Source organism: Ranitomeya variabilis, chromosome 1, assembly GCF_051348905.1.
Source record: "Ranitomeya variabilis isolate aRanVar5 chromosome 1, aRanVar5.hap1, whole genome shotgun sequence".
Lineage (NCBI taxonomy): Eukaryota > Metazoa > Chordata > Amphibia > Anura > Dendrobatidae > Ranitomeya > Ranitomeya variabilis.
Window position 1 is genome coordinate 265,317,750 of NC_135232.1, and position 12,553 is coordinate 265,330,302.

General features: G+C 45.1%; 2 protein-coding genes across 2 annotated transcripts in view; one reads left to right on the plus strand and one right to left on the minus strand.

Moving 5' to 3' along the window:
* Nucleotides 1–3,009, plus strand: part of LOC143814339 (somatomedin-B and thrombospondin type-1 domain-containing protein-like) — a 98,349-nt gene extending 95,340 nt beyond the window's left edge. The window contains exon 6 of the mRNA XM_077293447.1: nucleotides 2,175–3,009. The gene's annotated coding sequence lies outside the window, so the exon portion shown is untranslated. The remainder of the gene's footprint in view (nucleotides 1–2,174) is intronic.
* An 815-nt stretch (nucleotides 3,010–3,824) lies between these two features.
* Nucleotides 3,825–12,553, minus strand: part of LOC143814322 (tRNA (32-2'-O)-methyltransferase regulator THADA-like) — a 142,602-nt gene continuing 133,873 nt past the window's right edge. The window contains exon 31 of the mRNA XM_077293446.1: nucleotides 3,825–5,739. Within this exon, the coding sequence (XP_077149561.1) occupies nucleotides 5,453–5,739 (287 nt within the window). The 3' untranslated portion in view covers nucleotides 3,825–5,452. The remainder of the gene's footprint in view (nucleotides 5,740–12,553) is intronic.

Below are 12,553 nucleotides of genomic sequence, written 5' to 3' on the forward strand. Positions count from 1 at the left end.
AGCAAGTAATTTTTTATTTTTGCAAGGGTAACAGGAGAAATTGGACCCCAACAGTTGTTGCCCAGTTTGTCCTGAGTACACTGGTACCCCAAATGTGGGGGTAAACCACTGTTTGGGCGCACGTCGGGGCTTGGAAGGGCGGGAGCACCATTTGACTTTTTGAACGCAAGATTGGCTGGAATCAATGGTGGCGCCATGTTGCGTTTGGAGACCCCTGATGTGCCTAAACAGTGGAAACCCCTCAATTCTAGCTTCAACACTAACCCCAACACACCCCTAATCCTAATCCCAACTGTAGCCATAACCCTAATCACAACCCTAACCCCAACACACCCCTAACCACAACCCTAACCGCAACACACCCGTAACCCTAATTCCAACCCTAATCCTAACCCTAATCCCAACCGTAACCCTAATCCCAACCCTAACCACAACTGTAACCCCAACACACCCCTAACCCTATCCGTAACCCTAACCACAAGCCTAATCTTAACCCTATTTCAAACCCTAGCCCTAATTCCAACCCTAACCCTAAGGCTATGTGCCCACGTTGCGGATTCGTGTGAGATCTTTCCGCACGATTTTTGAAAAATCTGCAGGTAAAAGGCACTGCGTTTTACCTGCGGATTTACAGCAGATTTCCAGTGTTTTTTTGTGCGGATTTCACCTGCGGATTCCTATTGAGGAACAGGTGTAAAACGCTGCGGAATCCGCACAAAGAATTGACATGCTGCGGAAAATACAATGCAGCGTTTCTGCACGGAATTTTCCGCACCATGGGCACAGCGGATTTGGTTTTCCTTAGGTGTACATGGTACTGTAAACCTGATGGAAAACTGCTTCGAATTCGCAGCGGCCAATCCGCTGCGGATCCGCGGCCGATCCGCTGCGGATCCGCGGCCGATCCGCTGCGGATCCGCGGCCGATCCGCTGCCGATCCGCTGCCGATCCGCTGCGGATCCGCGGCCGATCCGCTGCGGATCCGTGGCCGATCCGCTCTGTGTGCACATGCCATAACCCTACCCCTAACCCTAACCCTACCCCTAGTTCTAACCCTAGTTCTAACCCTAACCCTAGTGGAAAAAGAAAAAAATATATTTTCTTTATTTTATTATTGTCCCTACCTATGGGGGTGATAAAGGGGGGGGGGGTTTATTTATTATTTTTTTATTTTGATCGCTGTGTTAGAACCTACCACAGCGATCAAAATGTACCTGTAATGAATCAGCCAGCCGGCTGATTCGGCGGGCGCACTGAGCATGCGCCCGCCATTTTGGAAGATGGCGGCGCCCAGCGAGGAGACGGACCGACACCGGGAGCCTAGGTAAGTATAAGGGGGGGGAGATCGGGGCACGGGGGGGGCGTCGGAGCACCGGGGGGTGACATAGGAGCAGGGGGGGAGCGGGCAGGAGGACGGGGGAGCGGAGCACAGGACGGAGGGGACCGGACCCCATAACGGAGCACTGGGGGGGCGATCGGTGGGGTGGGGGGGGGGGTCACTTCAGGTTTTCCAGCCATGGCCGATGGTATTGCAGCATCGGCCATGGCTGGATTGTAATATTTCACCAGTTTTTTAGGTGAAATATTACAAATCGCTCTGATTGGCAGTTTCACTTTCAACAGCCAATCAGAGCGATCGTAGCCACGGGGGGGTGAAGCCACCCCCCCTGGGCTGAAGTACCACTCCCCCTCTCCCTGCAGATCGGGTAAAATAGGAGTTAACCCCTTCACCCGATCTGCAGGGACGCGATCATTCCATGACGCCGCATAGGCGTCATGGGTCGGGAAGGGGTTAATTCTTATTTTTTGACCACTTATATGGTGCCCAGTGCGTGGAGGAGAGTCTCCTCTCCTCCACCCTGGGTACCAACCGCACATAATCTGCTTACTTCCCGCATCGTGGGCACAGCCCCGTGCGGGAAGTAAGCAGATCAATGGACCCCTAGGTGTGCGGAATCCCCTGCAATTCCGCATTTTAATGAACATGTTGCTTTTTTTTCCGCGATGCGATTTTTTCGCGGAAAAAAAGGCTACATTTGCACAAAAAATGCGGAATACACTTAAAATAATAGGAGGCATATGTAAGCGTTTTTTTCGCGTTTTTATCACGTTTTTATAGCGAAAAAACGCGAAAAAAACGCGAAAAATACTTAACGTGTGCACATGGCCTAAAGGAAATCGAGTGCTGCAAAGAAACAATGCAAAACATTTAGACACTGTGCTCCAGCTATAACGATCTTAGTAACCTATGAAACGGAATTAGTTCTTACATACTGAGAAAATGGGAAATCACAAAATGTAACCGTAATGCACAGTATAGCACCTAAAGTTAAAGAATCAAGGCAGTTTATGGGGTGCAGTAGATGTAGAAGGCGATGGCAGATGGCATCAATTTATAAGCCCAATTTCTCACCAGCAATGTGATATTCAATATTGGACCTATGAAAAAGCAGTGCTGTAAAAGGAGCACAAAGATGTAGAAATCAGCTGTACTCATTTGCAAGCCATTAGAGTGCGTAACATTGTGAAACAGAGCTTATGTTTAGGACTTTAGACATTGACAGGAAGAGATTCTTAAAGGGGTGGTCCGAAGGTGAGAGTAAATTTTATCTAATCCCTATCTATTTGATGCCATAATATAAGCTATTTTCTAATATACTTGCTTTAAAAATTCCCTAACTACACTAACTGCTAGTAAGTGTTAGCAATACCCGGCAGAGACCAGTGACGTCACCTGCCGGGGCGGTGCTAGTTTCCTGCACGCTGAGTATTGTAAATGAGTGAGCGCTGTGACTGCACATCCCACAATGCACAGGAACACAGCAGGGACTAGCCCCGCCCCTGAAGCGAGAGTCACTGATGGCGCTTCGTTTCAGGGAGAGGGCAGAGGCTGTAACAGTGATCACAGCCTCTGTCCCCTGCTCTGACGACGCGCTGTTTGAGTATCCCAGCATGCACTGGGTGCTCTCAAACGAATCATCATCAAAGGAAGTAAAAAAAAAAAAAGAATAGACCATCGGTTAGAGTAGATAGGAAATGGTAAAGAATTTTTAAAGCAAGTAAATTAGAAAATATCTTAGATTATGGCATCAAATAGAGATTTAGATAAAATTTACTTTCAACTTCAAACCACCTGTTTAAGTACAAGATAAAGGTTATATGGTGGGATGACCAGAAACTTCGAGTTATCCATCAAAATCATATTACAGGTGACTTTTTAATTTTCTATAGTTGCTTGCCTTTTTCCTGCGCTGGATATTTGATGCTCATCTTAAAACAGGCAACGTACCTGGTGCCTTTCTTTTACAAAGGATCCCAATACCATTCCTTTTTGTCAGTGCTCCTTTTAACACTTTAGAAAATGTTCGACATTGAGCTGTATAATCAAATTTTGAATCTGTACTTGAGGGGCCACATTGAGCTGCAATGTTGCTGAAAAATGAATAATCAACCTAACCAAGGTTTTTCACTAGAGAGTAATGACAGGCTTATGTGTGGTTGTATGTCCAACACAAATCAGAACAGAAAATCTGTCCATATTTAGGACTAATCGTTAGCCACTGGAAGCAAGCAAGGAAGATTTCTGCATAAGGACAACAAGCAGAGATCCTGAAAATTTGGCATTGATACAGAAGGTGGTTTGTAAAACTGGGAAACATTTCATTGTGCAAAAAAATACCATTTTGCTGAAACTAAAACCACTCTAAAATGAGAAATTACAGATATTCAAAAAGTAAAAAAATATATTTTATTTATCAAGATCATACATAGAAAAGAGTTGTGAAAGCAGCACACTATATGTTAAAGAATGCTGAGGTCATAGACATTATTAATAAATATAATCTACCATGGATATCATGCAAATAATTGCCAATGATGTAAAATAAATGTTTAAAAAGTAATGGTCCAAAGAAATATAGTTGGTGAATGGTTTTATCAGAGTAGATCCCTAAAATTTAGTGTCCAACAATAGGTAAATATGTAAAATTCTGTGTCAATGTATTCGTCTAGAGAGCTGCAAATGCCTTGCATAAAAACATATACTTAAAGGAATTATCTAGTTAAAACAAGTTATCACCTATCCTGAGGATAGGTGATAATTTGTTTTCAGTGGGCGGCCCCTTTAAAGAAAACCAGTCAGCAGAATTTACTCCTGTAGTTCACCAACAGCCTCTTACAAAAACTTCCTATCATCAGTCGTTTTGCGAAAAATATGACCGACATAATATGTAAAGTACCTGTCTAAGTCACTGCCTAAAGGGGCTGCTCCTCATCAGCCAAGCAGAATCCACAGTAATATATGCCCCAAAATGCAAGATTGATGTCCCAGCAAATCCCTGGTGGTAAGTGACTTCCTGGGGCATTCATCACACTTCTTTGGGCATGATTACAGCGGATTCTGCTTAGCTGTTCCTGGATAAGGAGCAGCCCCTTTAGACAGTCAAGGTACTTTACATATGACACATGGTGATATTAGACTACATTTTGTGGCAAAATATTTGGGACACGTTGGTATCATAAGAGCGTGATGGCAAGCCTTAGCGTAGGTTCACATTGCGTTTGGGCGATCCGTTTAACGGATCCGTTACTTAGCGGCACTAACGCAATATAACGGATCCATTATCGAGCCCATAGACTACCATTATCGTAACACATCCTAACACATGTCAAAATCGGTATGCATTAGTGATCATGCGTTACTTTGTGATGCACCCTAGAACCCGGTCTACCGCATTTTCGGGTACGTTTTGTCTAACGCACAACGAACGGAAGCGTTCTCTGTGCATAGACCTCTATTACTAATGCATGCCAACGCAATGCTACCATGCGTTAGCGCAATCGTAGAAAAAAGTTAATTTTTTAAAATTTTAGGATGCCTTAAATGGATGGCACTAACGCGATGTGACCCTAACCTTTAGAGGCCAATACAGCGCTGATGGTGGATTGGAGCAGTAAAACGTGTTGGCAAGTTCCTTTTAAAGAGTTTGTCCAAACATTAAAAACATTTTGTAAATTGCAATGATGTATTGAAACCAATAGAAGCCGACATCCTCACCTGATCAAACCACTTTAGATACAGCATAAGTGGCACCTATGGTCTGTGCCTGTACCAGAAGTGAAGACGTCCTGTAATCGGATTACATCCATGTGGATGAAGATGCGCAGTTCCAGTCAACTACATGCCTCAGCAGTCAGGTTACCAAAGAACAGGCTTTTGGTCCTGATGAAGACCACCAGTTTGGCTATGATGATTCCACGGAGGATAGAGAGCGAGTATGCCCGATTTTATCGGTTTCTATATATCCCTGCCATTCAAAAAAATTTTGGGCAAAACTCATTGCTAAAAATATAATTTTCTATATGGAATTTTTATGCATGGAATATCACTTTATTATGCCATATTATTATATATTTATATACTGCAGTATTCATGGATAAACACAAATCTTTGCTAAGACACAGAGTCTCCATTAGACTGCAAATATGTCCTGTATAGACTTGTATTGGTCACCACTGTATTAAAGAATCCCATCCGATAAAGTGCAAGCTCTTCCTTTATCTGCGATATCTCCTTGGTCAGAGAGTCTGGAAACTGTTTTAACTGAGTGATCTGGATGCCAGGGTCTAGTAGTATCTCCTGGGCCTTAAAGAGCAGATTAGTTCGGACTAACAAACCTAAGATGGCGGCATGTACATGGGAACAAGCAGAGGCTCTCAGTGATGGAAGCGATATTCTTCCTAAAAGAAGAAAATTGTTGAACATTTTGGTAGAATTAAGCTATAGAGTTGCAGATTATCAGTATAAAAAAGGAAACATAAGGAGAATAGATTTATATTAGTCCTAAACTACATTTGTCCCCATTACAACCTAGTTACATATAAATCTACTGTGTAAGCTCAGAAACTGCTGTTGATGATAGATTGAGGAATTTTAATCTTGATAATGTACTGTTTATATATTGCTCCAAAAATTTAAAGGAACACTTAATCATCACAGTATGGGTAAAGCTAGATGGTCTAGTTACAGTGAGGCCGAAGCTCTGCTCAACCTCAGCAGGCCAATGGCCACATGATGGCGATACAAAATCATAAGCCAATTGGCCCTTGTGGTGAGCAGACTTTCTGCTGCAATCAGTAGGCCACACCGGCTGGCCATACCCTATAGCTGCAAGTCAACCAAGGTTCAGGGATATCAATATAACCAGTTAAGATAAGGCCAGATGGTGCGGACCGCCAAATGCAGGTAAAACTCTTCCCACTGCCATTTCCATATGTAAAACAAAATATCTTCACCACTGGATAGCCATGGATAAGAGGAGCTTTGGAAACACTGTCTGACAATATCCTTAGGTCATATAAGCAATTTTTAATCAATCTCGCTAGCTTTGGTACAAATGAAAGTGACAACAGGTACACTGGAGAGGTAACAGCAAGAGAATCCTCAAAATGAGAAGTAAAAGTACCATATTTTTCAGATTATAAGACACACTTTTTCCCCCCAAATTTGGGGGGAAAATTAGGGTGCATCTTATAATGCGTATATACCTTTAAGGGTACCATAGAATCATAGAATGGTAGAGTTGGAAGGGACCTCCTGGGTTATCTGGTCCAACCCCCTGCTCAAAGCAGGAGTCACTAAATCATCCCAAACAGATGTCTGTCCAGCCTCTGTTTGAAGACTTCCATTGAAGGAGAACTCACCACCTCTCGTGGCAGCCTGTTCCACTCATATATCACCCTAACTGTCAAAAAGTTTTTTCTAATATCTAATCTGTGTCTCCTCCCATTCAGTTTCATCCCATTGCTTTTAGTCTTTCCTTGTGAAAATGAGAATAATGATGATCCTTCTACATGCGCAGATGGAAATCTTGGCCCCAAGATCTCGGGAGATGAGATTTCAGCACTGAGATCTCATCTCCCGAGATCTTGGTGCCGAGATCTCCATCTGCGCATGCGACACCCCTCGGTGGCCATTTTCCCAAAGTCCACCGCACAGGAAACCGCGGAACTGAGAGAGGCTCTGGCCTTTCGCAAAATGTCGGCAGAGCCCCCTGCAGTGGCAGTGGAGACCCCCGCAGCGGCACGCTGCACATCAGAATACCCCCTCATCCCAGCCAGCAGCCTACAGCTTCACCCCACTCCTGCCACCTCCAGCAGAGACCCCGCTTCACCGCAGCCACCACCCCTGGTGAGCAATAAGACGCATGGATTATAAGAAGCACCACCATTTTATTAAAAAAAATAATATTTTTCTCCTCAAAATTTGGGGTGCATCTTATAATCCAGAGCATCTTATAATCCGAAAAATATGGTATGCCACAATTAGTAGCTCCTTATCCTTCCTGAGTCTTCTCCAGTTTTGCTAGTGTCCTCCTTTTTATTATTGGTAGCATGAAGACCATTCAGGTTGCCTGGGTAGTCTAGCTTCTCCATACACAGGTGCTTTTCACAAAATTAGAATATCATCAAGTTAATTTATTTCAGTTATTCAATACAAAAAGTGAAACTCATATATAGAGTCATTTGTTGTGAATTCCGTTCTGGAGCTCCCTCCTGTGGTTGCTAATGGTATTTTTGTGAGTTCTGCCCTTGGGCTCCCTCTGGTGGTTTCGAGTGGAACTGCTGCTCCTTTAGGTAGCTGTAGCAGCTGCCTTCACTAATCGCCTTGCCTGGGTTTGTTATTTAAACCTGCTCTGGGCTTTAGTTCATGCCTGCTGTCAATGTTCTTGGTTGGATTTGGTTCTCTCCTTGGATTTCTCATATGGCCTGTCCTTGTCAGCAAAAGATAAGTTTTTGCTAGTTTTTGTTTGTCCATTTGCTTGGACTCTATTGCTCTGCAAATATGTCTCTTTTTGTCCAGCTTGTCACGATGTCTTATGTTATGATTGAACTGGTGGTTAGGAGCACTAGAAATGACCAGATGAGCAAACTAGTAATACAGGACGAGCTCTGGGAAGTGGGAGCTCTGCTGACCGCAACCCCTAATCCTATCACAACAACTAGAAATAGCCGTGGAGCGTTCCTGACTCTGCCTAGACGCCTCTTCACAGCCTAAGAGCTAACTACTCCTAAAGATAGAAAATACAGCCTACCTTGCCTCAGAGAAATTCCCCAAAGAAATAGGCAGCCCCCACATATATTGACTGTGAGTTAAGATGGAAGTCACAAACACAGGAATGAAATAGGTTTCAGCAAAGGAGGCCGGACTGAACTAAACAGACTGAAGATAGAAAAGGTATCTTTGCGGTCAGCATAAAAAACTAACAAAAAAACCACGCAGAGTGTGCAAAAGAGAGCACCGCACCGACTCACGGCGCGGTGGTGCCACTCTGCATCCCAGAGCTTCCAGCTAACAAGACAAAATCATAATAGCAAGCTGGACAAAAACACCGTGGTAACAAATAAGCTAGCAGGGACTTAGCTTTTGCTGAAGTAGACAGGTCATCTGAAAGATCCAAGAGAACTGAACCAGTACTAGGACATTGACAGCTGGCATCAAGTAATGATCTGAGAGGAGTTAAATAGAGCACCCAGCCAAGGCCTTAACGAGGTCAGCTGGAGGAGGAACCTCAGAACCAGCAGCTCCACTCACAGCCACCAGAGGGAGTCCATGGACAGAACTCGCCGAAGTACCATTCATAACCACAGGAGGGAGTTCGAGAACAGAATTCACAACAGTACCCCCCCCTTGAGGAGGGGTCACCAAACCCTCACCAGAGCCTCCAGGCCGATCCGGACGAGCCAAATGAAAGGCACGAACAAGATCGGCAGCATGAACATCAGAGGCAACCACCCAGGAATTATCCTCCTGACCATAACCTTTCCACTTGACTAGGTACTGAAGTTTCCGTCTCGAAACACGAGAATCCAAAATCTTCTCCACCACATACTCCAACTGCCCCTCAACCAACACCGGGGCAGGAGGATCAACGGAGGGAACCATAGGAGCTACATATCTCCGCAACAACGACCTATGGAACACATTATGGATGGCGAAAGAAGCTGGAAGGTCCAAACGAAATGACACAGGATTAAGAATTTCAGAAATCTTATAAGGACCAATGAAACGAGGCTTAAACTTAGGAGACGAAACCTTCATAGGAACATAACGAGACGACAACCAAACCAATTCCCCAACACGAAGTCGGGGACCAACACAGCGACGGCGGTTAGCGAAACGTTGAGCCTTCTCCTGGAACAATGTCAAATTGTCCACTACATGAGTCCAAATTTGCTGCAACCTGTCCACCACAGAATCCACACCAGGACAGTCCGAAGGCTCAACCTGCCCTGAAGAAAAACGAGGGTGGAAACCAGAATTACAGAAAAAGGGCGAAACCAAAGTGGCCAAGCTGGCCCGATTATTAAGGGCGAACTCAGCCAAAGGCAAGAAGGACACCCAATCATCCTGATCAGCAGAAACAAAGCATCTCAGATATGTTTCCAAAGTCTGATTGGTTCGTTCGGTTTGGCCATTTGTCTGAGGATGGAAAGCTGAAGAAAAAGACAAATCAATGCCCATCTTAGCACAAAAGGACCGCCAAAATCTTGAAACAAACTGAGAACCTCTGTCCGACACGATGTTCTCCGGAATGCCATGCAAACGAACCACATGCTGGAAAAACAATGGAACCAAATCAGAGGAGGAAGGCAATTTAGGCAAAGGTACCAAATGGACCATCTTTGAGAAGCGATCACAAACCACCCAGATAACTGACATCCTCAGAGACAGGGAGATCTGAAATAAAATCCATGGAAATATGCGTCTAGGGCCTTTTCGGGACCGGCAAGGGCAAAAGCAACCCACTGGCACGAGAACAGCAGGGCTTAGCCCAAGCACAAGTCCCACAGGACTGCACAAAAGAACGCACATCTCGTGACAAGGAAGGCCACCAAAAGGATCTAGCCACCAAATCTCTGGTACCAAAGATTCCAGGATGACCAGCCAACACCGAACAATGAACCTCAGAGATAACTCTACTAGTCCATCTATCAGGGACAAACAGCTTCTCTGCTGGGCAACGGTCAGGTCTATCAGCCTGAAACTCCTGCAGCACCCGCCGCAAATCGGGAGATGGCAGACAAAACTACCCCCTCTTTGAGAATACCAGCCGGCTCAGGAACTCCCGGAGAATCAGGCACAAAACTCCTTGAAAGGGCATCAGCCTTCACATTCTTAGAACCCGGAAGGTACGAAACCACAAAATTGAAGCGGGAGAAAAACAGCGACCATCGAGCCTGTCTAGGATTCAACCGCTTGGCAGACTTGAGATAAGTCAGATTCTTGTGATCCGTCAAGACCACCACGCGATGCTTGGGTCCTTCAAGCCAATGTCGCCACTCCTCAAACACCCACTTCATAGCCAACAACTCTCGATTGCCCACATCATAATTGCGCTCAGCAGGCGAAAACTTTCTAGAAAAGAAAGCACATGGTTTCATCACAGAGCCATCAGAACCTCTTTGAGACAAAACAGCCCCTGCTCCAATCTCAGAAGCATCCATCTCGACCTGAAACGGGAGTGAAACATCTGGCTGACACAACACAGGGGCAGAAGAAAAACGACGCTTCAGCTCCTGAAAAGCCTCAACGGCCGCAGAGGACCAATTGACCACATCAGCACCTTTCTTGGTCAAATCAGTCAATGGTTTAACAACACTAGAAAAATTAGCAATGAAGCGACGGTAAAGATTAGCAAAGCCCAGGAATTTCTGTAGGCTCTTCACAGCAGTAGGCTGAGTCCAATCATAAATGGCCTGAACTTTAGCAGGGTCCATCTCGATAGTAGAAGGGGAAAAAATGAAGCCCAAAAATGAAACCTTCTGAACTCCAAAGAGACATTTAGACCCCTTCACAAACAAGGAATTAGCACGAAGGACCTGGAACACCATTCTGACCTGCTTCACATGAGACTCCCAATCGTCCGAAAAGACCAAAATATCATCCAAATATACAATCATGAATCTATCCAGGTACTTTCGGAAGATGTCATGCATAAAGGACTGAAACACAGATGGAGCATTAGAAAGCCCGAATGGCATCACCAAGTACTCAAAATGGCCCTCGGGCGTATTAAATGCTGTTTTCCATTCGTCGCCCCGTTTAATACGCACAAGATTATACGCCCCTCGAAGATCTATCTTGGTGAACCAGCTAGCCCCCTTAATCCGAGCAAGCAAATCAGACAGTAGCGGCAAAGGGTACTGAAATTTGACGGTGATTTTATTGAGAAGGCGGTAATCTATACAAGGCCTCAGAGAACCATCCTTCTTGGCCACAAAAAAGAACCCTGCTCCCAACGGTGACGACGACGGGCGAATATGCCCTTTCTCCAAGGACTCCTTTATATAACTCCGCATTGCAGCGTGTTCTGGCACAGATAAATTGAACAGTCGGCCCTTCGGAAACTTACTACCAGGAATCAAATTAATAGCACAATCGCAATCCCTATGAGGAGGTAGGGCACTGGATTTGGGCTCATCAAATACATCCCGGTAATCTGACAAGAACTCAGGTACTTCAGAAGGATGGGAAGACGAAATAGACAACAATGGGACATCCCCATGTACCCCTTGACAACCCCAACTGGATACAGACATTGATTTCCAATCCAATACTGGATTATGGACCTGTAGCCATGGCAAACCCAAAACGACCACATCATGCAGATTATGCAACACCAAAAAGCGAATATCCTCCTGATGTGCAGGAGCCATGCACATGGTCAATTGAGTCCAGTACTGAGGCTTATTCTTGGCCAAAGGTGTAGCATCAATTCCCCTCAATGGAATAAAATACTGCAAGGGCTCCAAGAAAAATCCACAGCGCCTGGCAAACTCCAAGTCCATCAAATTCAGGGCAGCGCCTGAATCCACAAATGCTATAACAGAATAGGACGACAAAGAGCAAATTAGAGTAACGGACAAAAGAAATTTTGGCTGTACCGTACCAATGGTGGCAGCCCTAGCGAACCGTTTAGTGTGCTTAGGACAATCAGAGATAGCATGAGTGGAGTCACCACAGTAAAAACACAGCCCATTCTGACGTCTGTACTCTTGCCGTTCAGCTCTGTTCAAGGTCCTGTCACATTGCATAGGCTCAGGCCTCTGCTCAGAAAACACCGCCACATGGTGCACATTTTTGCGCTCACGTAAGCGTCGATCGATCTGAATGGCCAAGGACATAGACTCATTCAGACCAGCAGGCGTGGGGAATCCCACCATAACATCCTTAAGGGCTTCAGAAAGACCCTTTCTGAAAATTGCCGCCAGGGCACATTCATTCCACTGAGTAAGCACAGACCACTTTCTAAACTTCTGACAATATACCTCCGCTTCATCCTGACCCTGACACAAAGCCAGCAAACTTTTTTCTGCCTGATCCACTGAATCTGGTTCATCATAAAGCAATCCAAGCGCCAGAAAAAACGCATCTACATTACGCAATGCAGGATCTCCTGGCGCAAGGGAAAATGCCCAGTCTTGAGGGTCGCCACGCAGCAAAGAAATAATGATTTTTACTTGCTGAATGGGGTCACCAGAGGAGCGGGGT